This window comes from Aspergillus puulaauensis, chromosome 1 (genome assembly GCF_016861865.1).
Source record: "Aspergillus puulaauensis MK2 DNA, chromosome 1, nearly complete sequence".
Lineage (NCBI taxonomy): Eukaryota > Fungi > Ascomycota > Eurotiomycetes > Eurotiales > Aspergillaceae > Aspergillus > Aspergillus puulaauensis.
Genome location: NC_054857.1, coordinates 3,185,471 through 3,203,036, shown reverse-complemented (window position 1 = coordinate 3,203,036; position 17,566 = coordinate 3,185,471). Strand labels below are relative to the sequence as shown.

Below are 17,566 nucleotides of genomic sequence, written 5' to 3'. Positions count from 1 at the left end.
TACACCAGTTACTCCATTCCATCGTCATCCTCCCTACAGCTTTAACCTGGGAATCATGGTCTGAACCTGCAAGTGTTCTATGTCTCCCTCTTTCCCTCTCGCGACAATGCGCGAAACTACAGTAAGATATCGCATCCCCCTTTTGTCCGATCACCCTAATGCTAACCGACACCTGCATTCAAGCTCCTCTTCTCGAACGCTGCTTCGGGCCCCTACGTGCGTCTTCGCTCGGCCTACCCAGTCCTCCCGCGGTATACTCGAAGACAGGGCTCGTTTCGGTATTTTTCGAGCGAACAAAATGCGATTCATCCTCGAAATGCCGGCTTGACGATCCCCGGCCACCGATCTCCATCCTACAGTAGCACCGGTGTGCAACACACTTGTCCAGACCGTGGATTACTGTCACCATCGTCTGCTCCGTTTTCAACTTCCTCCAGAGCGTTAGACAACGGTGATTGGGACGCGAACCCGAACCTGGCTATTTCGGCATTCTCCGAGCTTCCCTCGAAGGATTTCGGAATCAATCAGCATATGGTAATCAATCAGGAATTTAAGGAAGCTTTGCGACAGATTCTTTGGCAGTTCAGAGCACCAATTCGGTATGCATTTGCATATGGATCGGGTGTATTCCCCCAAAATGGCAGCGCGCCGGGCTCCGAACAATGCCACCCGTCAGCTCCGGTGGCAATCCAGAACATGCAGCAAGGCAAGGGAAAGATGATCGATTTTATCTTTGGCGTATCTTATTCACAACATTGGCACTCATTGAATCTTGCGCAGCACCGGGACCACTACTCAGGGCTGCGCTCCCTCGGTTCTTACACCGTCTCCCAAGTGCAAGACAGATTCGGAGCGGGGGTTTACTTCAATCCCTATATAACCGTCAACGGCACATTAATCAAGTACGGAGTTGTGAACATTGATACACTATGCCAGGATCTCAGCCAGTGGGATACGCTATACCTCGCTGGCCGACTGCAAAAGCCTGTCAAAATCCTGCGGGACCACCCGAAGGTACGGCTCGCAAACCAGATGAATCTTTTGTCTGCTCTTCGGGTCGCTTTACTACTGCTACCGGAGCAATTTACAGAATTCCAACTGTACAACACGATAGCATCTATCAGTTATATGGGTGACCTCCGTATGGCATTGCCTGTAGAGGACCCCAAAAAAGTCAACAATATCGTTTCTTCACAGATGGCTAACTTCAGGCGGTTGTATGCACCGCTCATCGAAAACCTGCCAAATGCTGTCTTTAATGACAGTCGGTGCTCTTCCGAAGACTGGATTGATGACCCCGACGCCAATGTGCGCCTGACGCAAGATATGGACCCTGTAAAGCGCGGAAACATGGTTCGCCGGCTACCCGAGTCTTTCCGGGAGAGGCTATACTTCCAGTATCAAACGCGCTTCGAGATCCCTCGCGCCGAATTTTTGAAGATGATGAAAGATAGTAATGACAAGGACCCGGAGCTTGTTCGCCGCAGGCAGGGTGGGCCTTTCGAACAGCGCATTGCTAGCGACGAAGGCATCACAAAAGAAATACAAGGCGCGATCACAAAGACGATTCGGTGGCCAAGCTCTGTAGAGACGGTCAAGGGACTGTTCACTGCGGGGATATCTCGAACCTGGCGTTATCTTAAAGCAAAGCAAGATAAGTGGAAGAACTCGGGAAAAAAGGGCACAGAGCCCAGCGACGAATCTCCAAAGGACACCAAGAAAGAATAGAGATGGTAAACTATTGTGCGCTGTCATTATATTAGAGCATATCACGGCGTTGACCTGATTGATGGTGGTGGTCTATATTAAAACTTTATACACTATAAGGCTACAGTACCTGAATAGAAATACGAAAGATGTACCTCTTGATGGCTTTTAGCTAATTGGAAAAGACCAATAATTATATACATTCAACGCACAATTCACAATTTTGTACACAATGAAAGAAACCTGTCACAGCGGCCTGAGTCATAGTTGGATCTGTAGAGGGCACTTATATAAGCTCCGCGGTCCCCGCCACTCCCCGCCGTCATTTCTTCTTTTCCTCCGCCCAACCAGACGGAAACCCGTTTATCGCACCATTTCCCTGAGCTCACTTCAAGATGGCCTCAAAACCTTCCGCTTTCGATCTCTCCAAATGCGCGCGCAAGAACATCTTAAAACTGCAGCCTTACCGTTGCGCGAGAGAGTATGTACCCCACCACCATCCCCCTCCTCCGCAACCGGCGCCGCGACTGATACAATTGAATTAGTGACTACAAAGATGACGGGACAAATGTTCTACTCGATGCCAACGAGAACGCCTATGGTCCTGGTCTGGCCCTTAACCCCGAAGGCGCCCTCCAGGACTCAGCGGCCAATGGCGGTTCGACGGGGTCTTCGAAGCCTGACATCGATCTCTTGGGATTGAACCGATATCCTGATCCGTACGTGCAGTGGACCTACCGTTACTCCAGATCTTGCAATTCTGACTGCAATTGATTGATTTTAGTCACCAACATCCCCTCAAACAACTCTTTTGCAACCTCCGCAACACCCACACTCACACAGACAAGAACATCACCCCGGAGAACCTCTTTGTCGGAGTCGGATCGGACGAAGCCATCGATGCCCTCCTCCGCGCCTTCTGCGTCCCCGGAAAGGACAAGATCCTCACCTGCCCACCTACATATGGCATGTACTCCGTTAGCGCCGACGTCAACGACGTCGAGATTGTCAAAGTGCCACTAGACACCGAGAATGGATTCTCCCTGCAACCTGAAAAGATCAACGCTGCGCTCTCCGCCGACCCTACGATTAAGCTCGTCTATATTTGCTCCCCTGGAAACCCAACAGCAAACCTAGTTGCCAAGTCCGACATCCAGAAGGTCCTGGAACACCCAACGTGGAATGGCGTCGTCGTCGTCGACGAAGCCTACATCGATTTTGCCCCCGAGGGCTCCAGTCTCGCAGAATGGGTAGCCGAATGGCCCAACCTAGTCGTCATGCAGACTCTCAGCAAGGCCTTCGGTCTCGCAGGTATCCGGCTCGGTGTCGCATTCACAAGCCCGGAAATCGCAACCCTCCTTAACAGCTTGAAAGCGCCCTACAACATCTCCAGTCCAACAAGTGCGCTTGCGACTGCAGCCCTTGGGAATCCCAAGAACTTAGATGTTATGCGCGCCTACCGCTCGAACATCATCACCCAACGCAACAGACTTATCAAGGAACTCCCTTCAATACCTGGTGTCGGGCGCTTCCGCGGCGGCACCGAGTCGAACTTCCTCCTTGTTGAACTCCTCGACAAGCCTGCGGACCAGGGCGGCAAGCCTAGCAACCCCATTGCGCTGGCGACATACGAGGCCATGGCCGAGAAACGTGGTGTTGTGGTGCGGTTCCGCGGTAAGGAGTTAGGGTGTGAAGGATGTTTGAGAATCACGGTTGGCACGGAGGAGGAAGTTACGAGGTTCTTGGAGGAAATTAAGGTTGTCTTAGCCGGGTTGCTTAGCGGAGGCGAGATTACGTCGCGCAAGTAAATTAGTTCTGTGACTGAGATTTAGTCGAGACATAAAATTTCCGACTACATAGAGGAATAGAATACTTTATAGATTTAGTTATGATTTTCTGCTTGTGACCTATTACCTGCTTGAGCCGTGTCGAGAGACCATGGACCAAACTCACATGATTCATTCATATAGAACTATGGTACATTATGCTATATATATATAGCAGTATTCAACGCCTATACAAAGCCAAGAATCGCATCAAAAACAACAAGAAAAGAAAATCCCGCTAAACATCACGCTTTCGAACTATTATTCGCCGCTCTAAAAGCCTGTCCTATATTCTGGGAATCAGTTTCATAAGACTTGAACTTCCACGCCGGAACCCGCTTATAGAACATCTCGTCCAGCTCCGCATAAGTCCTACCTGCCGTCTCAGGCTGGTAGAACCAAAGATAGACGAGACAGATAATGGAAAGGCCGCCAAAAATGAACATTACCTTGGCGCCTAGGTTTGCTTTGTCTGGGTTGAAGAGGTAAGGGAGGACGAAGGACCACATCATGTAGAGGGCGTTCTGGAGGGCGAGGCCAATTGCGATTGTTTTCACGCGGAGTCTAGATGTTGAGACTTCTGCGAGAATGGTGTATGCGGCGGCGCCGATGGTGCAGTTGTACCACCATACGTAAATTAGGATGAGGGCGACTGTGCCTTTGACTGCGCCAGCGGAGTTGGGATTTGTTTTGTCGGTGGAAACGACACCGAGTCCGCCGGTGACCATGAGGATGCATGTCATTATGAATAGACCGAATACCATGAGGTTTCGGCGGCCAAGGCGATCAATCATGAAGTATGACATGATGTTGCCGACGATGGACAGAACTTGTTGTGCAATTTGTAGGCGGAAGCTCATTTCGTTGCTATAGCCGGCCAGTTGCATGTAATACGTCGAGTAGGAAGCCGAGAAGACCACGCCGGAAAGAGCTTGGATGGCAAGAGGGGCGATGGATATGATTGTTCGGCGGAGATTCGAGCGGCGGAAGCATTCGAAGTAGGTTGCGCCTTCGGTCTCGCGACGGACTTGCTCGAGAGTGACTTTGATAGCGGAGAGTTTCTTGGTTCTTTCGTCTTCGTTGTATCCGAGGCGACATAGACTGGAGAGGGCTTTCTGTTCACGACCTTTGGAGACCAGCCACCACGGAGACTCAGGCATAAAGAATATCAACGCGAGGCCGATGGCCGCGTATCCCCACTGGGCAGCGAAGACGGCGCGGTATGCCCATCGGGTGGTGTAGGTTCCGGTAGTATTTGTTATCAGCGCAACCACGAAGGGGCCAACACAGTAAGCCAATGCAGTCAAGCAGGTTAGTGTTCCGCGCAGAGCCAGTGGGGAGATCTCGCCAACGTAAGTGATGGGAACAGACGCGAGAGCACCGAGAGCGAAGCCGTTGAGGAATTTGCCGCCGAAGAACATCTCGTTTGTCGTCGATACGAATTCCACGGTCACACCGGCCACAGAGATTAGTAGAGCGCCGAGCATCGTCCATTTCCGCCCAACAGTATCTGCGACTTGGCCGGAGCATAAGGCGCCTACGACCGCAGACGCGACGGGCCCACCATTGAATGCTGACTGCCACTTGGTGTCAAGTACATAGTCGCCAGCGAAGTAGCTACCAAAGTCCTGACGGAACTGGGGGATTGAAATGACCGTACCCGCCGCCTGGTTCTCGAAGCTGACCAAGAGTATACACCAGACAGCATAGATGCACCAGAAGAAGGTCAAGGGGTATTTCTTGAGGCTCTCCCATTTCGTCAGATCATGGTCTTCCGAGTCGGCGAGGTAGCCCAGCTGCTGATCGTCGGTCCGCTCGACCATGTCCACACTGGCTTTCTCCATCGCAGAGAAGAGGAATGGAGAGCAAGTAATAAGGGGCCCCGAGCTAGAATCAGGCGCAGGGAGGTAAGGGATGAGTGGTGGACCGTGGAGACTGGATAAGCATCAAACTTCACGCCGGGCCGATGATCTATTTATCTTCCCTCTTCCTTTCCCAAATCCCATGCCCGCCCGATTCCGTGATTATGCAGGTATGCAGTGCCGCAGGGATAAATGCCTGCATTGGGACGATCGCAGCAGGTCGGAGAGTGCGTCAAGAATCGAATCGGAAAAAGGGAGAGGGCAGGCTGCAGCAGAAGGCGAAACCTGGATGGGCCCGACAAACTCTATTCGCAACCCGCTCCGATTTCGCGTCTGGGGGCCCCGTATGATCGGCTCGGGGGCAAATAAACCGACTTCAACTGTCTAGTTCTGCTCTAAATTGGTAGTTTTTGCCATGCGAAAGATATGCGTGGGGAAACCACATGGAATATGGAGTAGAATATGGGGTCTGGAGACCCCCGGGTGTTCTCATGATGGGTCCTGGAGGGATCACCGCACGGAGGGAGGGAGAAAATGCCGAAGATCTGCCATCCAAAAAGCAATTCTAAGCGGCCTCGGATGTGCTATTTCAGTCAACAATAATGGCCGCATTGAGGTTTATCACGGTATGACGTACGCGTAAGGTGCGCAGTTTCGGCATTCGATCGCCTGACTGGCAGGGCGATGGCAGTTTGAAGGAAGTAAAGTTGACGTTGACGTTCCGCTAAGGTTGAGGCCGGGGAGGACTGTGCGAAGGTTGGAGGATCAAAGCATGCCGGTGGGTCATGTGATGCTATACAACCACAGACTACATGAATAGAAATCTCTGGCAAGAGTAAAACGTTTACAAGTGAATTAATTTGCTGTATCTGAATTGACCTTAAGGGTCGTAGCTCAGAGCTCCAACATTGACCTCGGCCTTTCCAGTGATATCTCTCACAGACTGGCCAATTGACACCTCATAGTCACCCGAGGGCGCCTCCCACTTGCTGTTTTTCTCATTAAAGTGAGCTAGCTGGTGTGTGCTGAAGGTAACGTTGGCAGTCTTTGTCTCTCCAGGCTCCAGGCGCACCTTGGCAAACCCGACAAGTTCCTTGATAGGGTTCTCAGGGACCGCCAACTTGGAACCGGCGTAGACTTGGACAACTTCTGCGCCGGCATAGGAGCCAGAGTTGGTGACGTCCACCGATACTTCCACTGAGTCCCCACCGGCAATTCTGACTTTGTGGTTTGCGTGCGTAAAGGTGGTGTAGGATAGACCATGGCCGAATGGGAAGAGAACCTTGGACCGGTTTTCTTCTGATAGGTCGTAGTGACGGTAGCCCACGAAGACGCCTTCCTTGTACGTGACTTCGAGCCTTTGGCGCCCATCATCTCCGACGCTGAATTCACCTGGGAAGTTTCCATGTGCTGGAGCATCCTCCACTGCCCGGGGGAAAGACACAGGTAGGCGGCCTGCAGGGTTCACGGCACCGGTGAGAACATCAGCAATTGCGTTACCGGCCTCTTGACCGGGGAACCATGCTTGGATGACCGCCTTGACCTCGCTCAACCAAGGCATAGCAACTGCAACGCCAGTGCAGTTCACAACAACGGTATTAGAGTTGACAGCACCAACAGCGGCAACTAGCCGATCTTGCGAGCCACTGCTTGGTAGATTGAAGCTGATCTGATCTTGCCCTTCTGTTTCCCATGCAGATGTATGTCCAGTAAAGACAATTGCGAAGTCGCTCTTCTTGGCCACCTCCACGGCCTCGGATAGGAGATCCTGGTTGTGCTCTTGCTCGGACATGAAGCCGAAACGGAAACCGATGAAACCGTCCAGCATAGCAAGTCCACCCTTGCTGGTAGGCTTCACCGTGATAATCTCAATAGAATATGTTTTTCCAGCTTCGAATGTGTGCTGGATTTCTGGCTCTTCGACACCGCCAAGCAGGAACGCCATGGAGTCAGGGCAGTTCTGCTTCTGGTCGTAGACGACTTTGCCATCGATCAGGATCTTGGATGCCCCCAATCCGGACATGGCCAGATAGTGGTTCCCGGTTTGTGTAGGAGTGAAGCGGGCACTGGCGCGGAGACTTCCCCACGATTCCTTGACAAAGATAGGAACATAGCTGGGCTGCTCAGAAGATTCTGAGGAAGCAGGCTCGCCATTGGGCTCATCAGCAACATAGAAATCGAAAGTCCAGCCAGGCTGGCCCTCGCGGTTCACCACACGCTCACTCAGCAGAGGAAGCTGGCGGAAGGTATGTGCCCCTTTGGCGTACTCAAATTCCACAGAGCCCCCAAGAGCGGCACGAAGGCCTTCCTCAGGCGTAACGCGGTAGTGGGAATTGACTGAAGCGCTGCCACCGCCGTGAATGAGAGCCTCTCGGGCAAAGCCCAATAAAGCGACCTTTTTCTTGGCCAGTTTCTCCTTCTTCAGAGGGAGGATTGCGCCATCGTTTTTGAGAAGGACAAGACCTTGGCTACCCACCGAGCGAATCAGCTTTTTATGCTCGGGAAGGATGCTGGCCCTTTCCTCTTGAATGGTGGGATCTTCAAAACAGTTTAGCTTGGCGAGCAGCTCCAGAACATTTCGTGCGCGCTCGTCGATTGTCTTCTCCGATACAGCACCGGACTTCACGGCTGCAACCACTTCATCGACCTTGCGCCACCTGGTAGGGCCGGGCATTTCCAAATCAAGACCAGCATTCAACGACTCAACTGTGGAGTTGGTGCCACCCCAGTCGCTCATAGCAAGACCCTTCCAACCCCATTGTTCCCGAAGAACCTTCCGCAGAAGGAACTCATGTGAGTCGGCATGGGTGCCGTTGACGAGGTTGTACGCAGTCATAACTGCAAGAGGCTGGGACTCTTTAATGGCAATCTCAAATGGCTTCAGATAGATCTCACGAAGTGCTCGCTCCGCAACGTGCTCATTGACAGTGAAACGGCACGTTTCCTGCTCGTTCACGGCAAAATGCTTGATGGTAGCAGCCACTCCTTTATCCTGGAGGCCATGGATGTACTGTGCTGCCAGCTTTCCGGCTAGGAAAGGATCTTCGGAAAAAGACTCAAAGTTGCGACCTCCGAGCGGATGGCGATGAATGCAGACGGTGGGAGCCAACCTGGGAATTGTTAGTTCTTGATATACATTATAGTCAAGCATCAGATTTCGCTTACAGCACCCTTGCACCCTTTGAAAGGGTCTCTTCAGCCAGAGCATTTCCGATATGCTTGGCGGCTTCAACATCCCATGTTGCGGCCAGCAAAGACGATGCTGGAAAACAGGCAGCTGTTACGCCTCCTTTGAATGTGGCTCCGCGAGCACCATTGGGACCATCCGACGTCTATTCAATATCAGTTTGACTATCCCCAGCGCGTGAATGGTTTGCTGTGTAAATACCTTCAATGCTGGCACTCCTTTCTCTGGAAAATCGTATGTTTCCCAAAAGTTTTTTCCTGCTAGGAGAAGAATCTAACCATTGTTATTACTCCATGTGCTTTCTCAAGAATTGTGGATTACTACCTTCTCCTCAAGGGTTAACTTTGAGAGCGTGCTCTCTATATGGGCAGAATCAACACTTTTGAAGCCCATGGTGATTGTGTTCAGTCACTATGAGAGATGAGAAGAAGTTACAGGCTCGACTTTCCCGCCAGGCATTGGGATTTAATTTATGGCTAACTTCTGGCATCTCGGGCCGTTTCCCCTCATGAAGGATGGTGCACATGCTATGACAGTGGAGATGTAGCGAGCCGATGTTGTAATTCATGACTCTCGACAACCTCCAGCCGGCTAATCTTCGGCTCATGGCGGTTGTGTCCGATTGTCTTCTTTGGGTTTAGCCTGAACGATGGACGCTAGGCCTATTATATTTATCACATGAGCGCACGTGCTCTCAGAAGACAACATGAAGGAAGGAGCAACCGGAGCCTGCGCCTTCTTTCTTTGGCGGCACTTAACCTCGACAGTGGATCACGGGATCTACAGTTGTCTTATTGGGCCGAATAATGATGGGAGGTTTAACCCCTCCCCCTCAATCATAAAGATGTCGACCAGGATGGACAGCTCGAAGTTATTCTTTCTGTCCCAATTCTCCCTAATAGATCCAAGATGACCGACCAGCTCACCAAACTGCACAACTTTCCGAATAAACCAAGGGTGTTTATCGTTTCAGATATCTCGAACGAACCGGATGACGCCGAATCACTAGTGCGCTACCTGCTCTACAGCCATCAGTTCCAAACAGAGGGCCTGGTGGCTTGCACATCAACATGGATGAAGAACAAGGTCTGCCCTCAGGACATGCAGAAGATCATTGACGCCTACGAGAAAGTTGTCGACAACCTCAATGCCCACGTCCATCCCGATGCCAAATATCAACCGGCGAGCTACTTCCGAGGCCTCGTGCGCAAGGGCGCAGAGGTATACGGAATGGAAGCAGTAGGAGACGATATCCCTCTCAGTGAGGGTGGCGAGCTGCTACTCGAGCGTATCCAGGCTCCTAGCGACCAGCCCCTTTGGGTTCTTTTCTGGGGCGGCACCAATGTTCTAGCTCAGGTGCTTCTTCGGATCGAGAAGCTTTACTCTGTGGATGAGGCTGCTAAGCTGCGCTCTAAACTCCGTGTTTATACGATATCAGATCAAGATGATACGGGCCCTTGGATCCGCCACAGGTATCCCGATATTTTTTATATTGCCTCTATCCACGGTTGGAACCACTACGGACTTGCTACGTGGACGGGAATCTCAGGCGATAAATACTACAACTTTGACCAAGGCGGTCCGGATTTTACTAAGGTAACCAAGCACTGGATCCGGGAGAATATTCAGATAGGTGAGCTGGGTTCTGCGTATCCTGATTATATGTTCATCCCCGAGGGTGATACGGCGACATTCTTATACTTGATTCAAAATGGGCTGGGTGTTCCCGAGCATCCGGAGTATGGTTCTTGGGGTGGCCGGTATCAGCGGTCTGACGTGAGTGCCAAGGGCCTTGCCAGCAAACACTACGGTGATGCTGTCGACCGGGTGGTTGGGGCGGATGGCCGCATATATACTACGAATCATGGAACCGTGTGGCGCTGGAGAGACAGTTTCCAGAACGATTTTGCCGCGCGTATCAAATGGTCCCTTTCTTCAGACTTTTCTGCAGTCAACCATGCACCAATTGCTTCTATTAATGGCGACACCAGATTGGCGCCACTGGAAATCGAAGCTGAAGCGGGGTCTACCTTCACGCTCGACGCGTCCGGGACTTACGATCTAGACGGGGATGATTTGACCTTTAATTGGTTCCACTACAAGGACCCGACGGCCACTCAGGCATGGGTAGATGCAGAAGTCGCGGACCTCGTTATAAAACCGATTGACGAAGGTCGAAAGGTTGATATTACAGTTCCTCCGCCAGAGAGATGCTGTGTGGAATTGATGAGCAGACAACCAATCCCCCGGGGGCAGATCTTGCATTTGATCCTGCAGGTGACGGATAACGGAACACCTGCGCTGACGAGCTATCGGCGAGTGTTAATCCAGACGACCAACCCTCGGTTGGAGGGAGGGGGCAAGGGAGCCGATGCCGTTGGGGATTTAATGGCGGAATTTACATAGACATCTGCCACTGATGTATGGAGTAACTGTTTCCCGTAGTATATAAATAGAAGAGCCTCGGAGCTTACTTAGGTATGCCTAAACGCGAGAATGGTAAACATAAATTCGTCATCTGTGCTTAGTCCAACTTGTCATCGATAATACATCCAGAAATGCGATCCGATCCGAGAACAGAACCATGGCTGCGATCTCCACTGAACATCAACTCCTCCACACCAGTCAATCTGCCGAAGTTCTACCGGCCGACTTCCTGCTCACAGCGATTCACCCGATTCCGAGTTCACTCGGTCGCAATTGTCCCTCGATGGGGACACTTCGAGCAACAACCGGGCACCTCAAAGGCATCACCTCAATCTAGATACATTGGCACAACCCACTCCCCATCGGTACTCGTAATCGTTCGGCGTTTGAATCAGATGCATCAATCATCAACTTAAAAGTCAACACCTGGTTGTCTTCTCCAACATCAAATCAGCTGTGATCAGGAATCAGGATTATGTCGCAACCCACTTTAACCCCGCCCTCCTTCGAGCAACATCCCACCGGCTTCGGCATTGGCTCCGCGCAGCCCCGGATCTCGTGGAGGTTCACAGCTCCTGAAGGCACCGCTGCAAATTGGCAACAGACTGCGTACGATGTCCAGGTCGCTCGCGGCAACAACAGCACAGACACGTACCGTGTTGATTCCAGCGAATCCGTACTGGTGCCATGGCCGAGCCAGCCGTTGCAGTCGCGAGAGACCGCAACAGTCCGCGTACGCTCTCATGGAGGGTCGGGAGATAATACAGCACCGACTGAATGGTCAGCCTGGAGTACTGTTGAGTGTGCTCTGCTGAGTCGTGATGACTGGGGCGCGCGTGCGATTACCAGTCATGTTAAGCAAAATGAAGGCCCACTGCGTCCCGTTCGATTCAGGAAGACGTTTTCTTTACCCAAGGCCCCCGTGCAGCGTGCGAGACTGTACATCACGAGCCTGGGAGTGTTTCAGGCGTACATCAATGGAGTGCCCGTGGGTGACCATTGTATGGCTCCTGGGTGGACGAGCTATCACAACCGGCTGAACTACGAGGTCTTCGATGTCGCATCGCTCCTGAAGGATGGACAGGAGAATACCATTGCGGTGGAGGTTTCAGAGGGCTGGTATGCTACGCGGCTGGGCTTTCATGGAGGCAGACGGTTCATCTATGGGGATGAGTTTGGGTTGTTTGCTCAGCTAGAAATCGACCCAGGACAGGGAGACCAATCGCCAGTCGTTATTGCAACTGACTCAAGCTGGAAGTCCCACCAGTCTGCGATCATCCGTAGCGAGATCTACAATGGAGAGGTTTACGACGCGCGGGAGGAGCAGGATGGCTGGAAGGATTCAACCTTGGCGACCCCTTGGGAGCCAGTTCGCGAAATCGCATTACCTGAGGCGCAGCTTGTAGCTCCAAACGCTCCTCCAGTGCGAGTGACTCAGGTGGTCGATCCGGTTGAGATAATCCGCACGCCGTCCAGCAAAGTGGTTATTGATTTCGGGCAGAACCTTGTCGGGCGAGTCCGGATTCACTCCGTCAAAAAGCCAGCAGGTCATTCTATAGTCCTCCAACATGCGGAAGTCCTTGAAAACAAGGAACTGGGAACACGTCCGCTCCGGATAGCCAAGGCCCAGGACGAGATCATATCAGCCGGTCAGGAAATCCGGGACTGGGCTCCTAGCTTCACCTTCCATGGCTTTAGATATGTTCAGGTGGATGGGTGGGACCCTGAGGACACGGAGTCCCCGCTCACACTGCAGAGCCTTGTTGCAGAGGTCATGCATACTGATCTCAAACGATCTGGATGGTTTAACTGTAGCCATGAGATGGTCAACAAACTGCATCAAAATGCGATATGGAGTATGCGCGGAAACTTCCTCTCTGTTCCAACGGACTGCCCGCAGCGTGATGAGCGCATGGGCTGGACGGGCGATCTCCAAATCTTTGCTCCTTCTGCAAGTTTCCTGTATAACACGGGAGGCATGCTGAGTGACTGGCTGCAGGATCTTTCAGCTGAACAGCTCGCACACCCAAAGGCAATCCCGCCGCTTGTGGTCCCGAACGTGATTGCCGAGTCCTTCTGGCCCACGTTTCCCCAGGCTGTGTGGGATGATATATCCATAATCCTGCCTTGGACGCTGTACCAAAGCTACGGAGACGCTAGTATCCTCCGCCGGCAATACCCTAGCATGACTGCCTATCTCGAGCGTGGGGTGCAGCGCGGCCCAGACCGTCTGTGGGACGATACGCTCTTCCAACTCGGCGACTGGCTTGACCCGACTGCGCCTCCAGACCAGCCTGGCAACTCTCGCACAGACGGAACTCTAGTTGCAGATGCCTACCTCGTGTATATAACAGGGATCCTCGCGGACATCAGCTCCATACTCGGCGAATCCGCAGACGCATCACGATACAAGGCCGACCACCGAACCCTCAAATCCCGGTTCCAAACCAAGTACATCTCCCCCACAGGCCTGCTGGTAGGAGACACCCAAACAGCACTCAGCCTCGCTATAGTCTTCGACCTCCACGATGACCCGCAACAAGCCGCTGCCGCAGGCGATCGACTAGCCCGCCTTGTGCGCATATCCAAGTTCCAAGTATCCACAGGCTTCGCCGGTACACCCGTAGTTACGCACGCTCTGACAAAGGCCGGCCACCACCAACTAGCCTACCGCATGTTACAAGAATCTAACTGCCCCTCGTGGATGTACCCGATCCGCATGGGCGCCACAACCGTCTGGGAGCGCTGGGATAGCATGCTGCCCGACGGCTCAATCAATCCTGGGGAAATGACTAGTTTCAATCATTACGCTCTGGGGTCGATTATCAACTGGTTACATAAGACTGTTGCCGGAGTGAGTCCGCTAGAGCCTGGATGGAGGCAGATACTAGTTCAACCTTTACCGGGAGGTACCATTACCTCTGCCGAGGCGATCTATGAGACGGCGTACGGCCGGTTGGAGTCTCGATGGGAGGTTAAGGATGGTGACCAGTTCCGACTGGAGCTGGTTGTGCCTCCGAATTCGACGGCGAAGGTGGTCCTCCCTGGTGGTAAGGATGAGAAGGTCGTTGGATCCGGACGGTACACGTTTGAGAAGACATTTGATAGCCAGGCCGGATGGCCTCCTAAAGCGCAGGTGCCGCCGGTGTTTGAACCGGAAGATACCTTTGCATAGCCGGTATGATTTGTGACCATCGAATTAACAAAGACAGAGACAACAGCTTATTAAAGCAATGTAACTAATGTTTCTTTTGATGTTTGTGAACTGGAAATTGTAGTTGAAACGTGTCTGAGTCTGAGATTAGCCCTAAGTCGGACACAAGTCGCATCAGTTTTTATTCCACAATATTAAGGTAGATACTAGTAAAAGGTATATATAATTTACTACTGCCCATCCTTCAAAAGCCTCACTTGCTTCCTCTTCCACATAAGCACAACAGGCAAAACCTGCGCAGCAGAAAACCCCCCAATAGCCTTCATCTGGATGTTATACGCCTCCCCAAAGACCCTCCTCACCTGGACCTGGAGCTCACCCGGCAACAACCCAACCGACTGCGCACTATCAAGCACCATATCCAACTGCTCCCCATCCAACACATCACCAAGCCGACTCTTCAAATGCGCATTCAAGATCGAAGTCGCAATCGCCACACCCAACGCCCCACCAAGCATACGCAGCTGCAGCCCCGTGCCCAACCCAATACTCTGATCCTCGCCATCCACCACGAGCGGAACCATAATGTACACCGCCGCAACAGACATCCCCGCGCCCAGCCCCGCGATAACCGTATACCCCATCTGCCCGTTCCAGAATGCGATTGTCGTGGGTATTGTGGAAAGGAGGAAGAACCCGACCGTCTGCAGGATTAGACCGCCGATGCAGATGTGCACGAAGGGGACTTTGAACCGGCCCGCGAGACTGGAGCACAGCATGCTCCCGATTGGGTGGCTGAAGGCGTATGCGAGGAGTTTTACGCCGGCGCCGATGGGCGAGGATTCGTTGACGGTTTGGTACCGCTGTGGGAGCTCGATTATGGATGTTGTTACGGGGACGCCGGTTAGGAGGAAGCCACTGTTGTGATGCCATGATTAGCTGGGCTCTATTATTATAAGATTGAAGGAGAAGAAGAGGAGGGGATTACAGAGCAACGCCGACGAAAACGCGGTTTTGGGCGAGGCGCCAGGGAAGCATGGGTTGGATTTTCCAGTCGTGGCGACTAACGAGCCATTCCCAGGCGAGGAAGGCCACCCATAGCACACCCGAAACGACGATGAAGCTGACTATGAGCGCAGAGGACCATTCGTACTCGAGATTACCCTCCTGCAATGCAGCGATGAGAAACATCGAGGCCGCGAGGACGAGAAACGCGCCGAGGAAGTCCACCCGGCGGAAGAAGATTTTCTGGTTCTCCAGGAACGTGTTGATTTTGGAGTGTAGAGGTTTTGCTTCTGACTGCGAGGGACGGATGTCGGGATAGCTGCTTGGCATGTAGATGAAGAGAATGAGCCAGGCGAATGCGCCTGCTGGGAGACTGGGAGAGTTGTCAGTGCTTGATGCGATGCGATCCTGGGTTAGGGCTAGTTACTTGAGCAGGAAGACCCAGCGCCATTGATCGGAGATATTGATCGCGCCTCCAAGGAGCGGGCCTATTGCCAGTCCTAAGGACAATATAGCTGCAGCAATGGCGGCGATAATATCATATTTGCTGTGAGGAACTAGACGGAGCAGTGAGAAAAGTGTCAAGGTGTAGACGCCGGCAGCGCCAATTCCCTGGAATGCGCGGAAGACAATCCTAGTTGTGAATTAGTCCAGCTCATGTTATACCGTTGGCAAAAGCTTACAGCTGGTTTAGAGTCTGTGCCCCTCCACATCCTCCACTGAAGGCGATGAAGAAGACCAGGGAGCACAGCAGAGATGGTTTGACGCCGAAGATATCACCGCATTTCGACCATATCATGAGAAAGCCTGCGCTGCTCAGCTACTAGATAGTTAATAGATTGAGAAGTAGACATACCACAGTAAGTCAATAGATAGCTAGTAATCACCCAGCTGCTCTGGTCGAAGCCATGGAGGTCGTCGCTGATTGTGACCAGCGACGTGCTCACTATGCTGACTTCCAGAGACGGCAGGAAAAGCGCCAAAAGCAGCCTTCCAGCAATTAGTTGAGCGTGAGATTTACGGAATAAAGGATTCTAACCCAAAGCCCACAATCCACAGTCGCAGCCCGTGCAGGTGTTCTGAGGGTGCCGGTAACGAGCCTGATTCAGAGGCATCGCATTCCTTTTGCTCCTGCGCATCCATTTTCTGGCTCGAGGACATGATGAAGAGCCTGTGGCCAGACGCAATAAACAATGTATACTAAAAAAGAGAAGGGGGTTCAGTTTCCAGAAAACATTTCTTCAAGATAAACTGCGAAGCTGAAGGACTCCGCCCTGGTTTACGCTGGACCCACTGCGCCTTGTTGAACTGTTGAACACCATACATACCAACTAGCGATTAGTGGGTTAGTTTAATTCAAAGTATGTGAGACAGATCGCAGCATCGGGCCCAGAACGGCCATGATCGCCTGAAGGAAGTTGGTGCAGATGCATCTCTGACCAGCTGGCCCCTACTAGGGCTTACTCTTAACCCTTCCAAGCCCTGCCCAGCCACTTATCTGAGCCTAAATGATCCAAAGAGGCTTGATGGTGCGCTGGATATGCAATAATATTAATACGCATACGGCGTGTCTCAGTCCCGCTCTCACATCAGATAATAATTACATTGTCTTTAGACAAGCGCCAAAGCCCGATTCACCACCTTGACCATGCCAATCAAGTCGTCCGGCGCAGAAGAAATCTCATGAGCCCTGCCATGCACATACACCGACCGTTTCTCCGCTTTGCAGGCCCTACTGGCGATCTGTGCATGTTCATACCCACCATCCCTTACTCCCCAAATATGCGCGGTCGGCAAATCAAGGCTCCCATCGGGCACAGTGCTTGAATGATCGATCCGACCCTCCTGGAGAGCGTCCATGTCGTACAGAGGAAATGCATTGGAAAAGAAAATGCCTACTTTGAAGGGCAGACCGGCGGTGGTGCCGTTCTGAGTTGGTTGGTGTTGGTGCTGGCGCTGGCGCTCGATCATCCATGAGATGGCGATGTTGGCGCCCAAGCTGAACCCGATCACACCATCGTATGGACCCTCGGCTGCGACGTATTTCTCAAGGAGGTCAATCGTCTGGAGGCAGGACTCGGCGTCTGCTGGGTCGCAATAGGAAAAGGTCTTTTCGTCGCCGAGCATGTTCGCTTTCAGTGTTGGGTCGGGGGTCCAGGGGAGAGTGCCCTCGACGAAGTCGTAGCTGTGGCGGTTGCCGAGCTCATATCTTATCGCTGCTGTTTGTTGTTGCAAGATCTAGCTTATTTTAGAAATCTATCCCTTTTTTTTGGTGCTGAGTACGTACGCGAGAATTGCTCCCGATCCCGTGTAGACTGGAGGACAGTTAGGGCAAGACATCAATACGCTGGGCGAAACATACCAGAGGAACCGCATTGCAAGAGTAACCAGACTTCTG

The 17,566-nt window shown here is 52.3% G+C and overlaps 8 protein-coding genes across 8 annotated transcripts; 4 read left to right on the top strand and 4 right to left on the bottom strand.

The window, feature by feature from the left end:
- Window positions 1-79: 79 nt before the first annotated feature.
- TAM41 (phosphatidate cytidylyltransferase) lies at window positions 80-1,728 on the top strand (the record flags this gene model as incomplete). Its single annotated transcript, XM_041696346.1, has 2 exons — window positions 80-121; window positions 184-1,728. 2 exons carry the CDS (start codon window positions 80-82, stop codon window positions 1,726-1,728), a joined length of 1,587 nt encoding a protein of 528 aa, XP_041550628.1.
- A 374-nt stretch (window positions 1,729-2,102) lies between these two features.
- HIS5 (histidinol-phosphate transaminase) lies at window positions 2,103-3,515 on the top strand (the record flags this gene model as incomplete). The annotated part of the gene is made up of 3 exons (XM_041696335.1): window positions 2,103-2,188; window positions 2,253-2,426; window positions 2,492-3,515. 3 exons carry the CDS (start codon window positions 2,103-2,105, stop codon window positions 3,513-3,515), a joined length of 1,284 nt encoding a protein of 427 aa, XP_041550627.1.
- Window positions 3,516-3,778: 263 nt separating this feature from the next.
- On the bottom strand, window positions 3,779-5,377 carry APUU_11260S (uncharacterized protein; the record flags this gene model as incomplete). Its single annotated transcript, XM_041696324.1, has 1 exon — window positions 3,779-5,377. One exon carries the CDS (start codon window positions 5,375-5,377, stop codon window positions 3,779-3,781), a length of 1,599 nt encoding a protein of 532 aa, XP_041550626.1.
- An 898-nt stretch (window positions 5,378-6,275) lies between these two features.
- On the bottom strand, window positions 6,276-8,975 carry APUU_11259S (glycoside hydrolase family 3 protein; the record flags this gene model as incomplete). Its single annotated transcript, XM_041696312.1, has 4 exons — window positions 6,276-8,505; window positions 8,561-8,727; window positions 8,784-8,855; window positions 8,907-8,975. 4 exons carry the CDS (start codon window positions 8,973-8,975, stop codon window positions 6,276-6,278), a joined length of 2,538 nt encoding a protein of 845 aa, XP_041550625.1.
- Window positions 8,976-9,491: 516 nt separating this feature from the next.
- On the top strand, window positions 9,492-10,988 carry APUU_11258A (uncharacterized protein; the record flags this gene model as incomplete). Its single annotated transcript, XM_041696301.1, has 1 exon — window positions 9,492-10,988. One exon carries the CDS (start codon window positions 9,492-9,494, stop codon window positions 10,986-10,988), a length of 1,497 nt encoding a protein of 498 aa, XP_041550624.1.
- Window positions 10,989-11,484: 496 nt separating this feature from the next.
- On the top strand, window positions 11,485-14,184 carry APUU_11257A (glycoside hydrolase family 78 protein; the record flags this gene model as incomplete). Its single annotated transcript, XM_041696290.1, has 1 exon — window positions 11,485-14,184. One exon carries the CDS (start codon window positions 11,485-11,487, stop codon window positions 14,182-14,184), a length of 2,700 nt encoding a protein of 899 aa, XP_041550623.1.
- Window positions 14,185-14,393: 209 nt separating this feature from the next.
- On the bottom strand, window positions 14,394-16,329 carry APUU_11256S (uncharacterized protein; the record flags this gene model as incomplete). Its single annotated transcript, XM_041696279.1, has 6 exons — window positions 14,394-15,081; window positions 15,152-15,541; window positions 15,596-15,802; window positions 15,852-15,975; window positions 16,025-16,158; window positions 16,208-16,329. The coding sequence occupies 6 exons, from the start codon at window positions 16,327-16,329 to the stop codon at window positions 14,394-14,396; spliced, it is 1,665 nt and encodes a 554-aa protein (XP_041550622.1).
- A 450-nt stretch (window positions 16,330-16,779) lies between these two features.
- Window positions 16,780-17,544, bottom strand: APUU_11255S (uncharacterized protein; the record flags this gene model as incomplete). Its single annotated transcript, XM_041696268.1, has 3 exons — window positions 16,780-17,406; window positions 17,456-17,483; window positions 17,531-17,544. 3 exons carry the CDS (start codon window positions 17,542-17,544, stop codon window positions 16,780-16,782), a joined length of 669 nt encoding a protein of 222 aa, XP_041550621.1.
- Window positions 17,545-17,566: the final 22 nt, after the last annotated feature.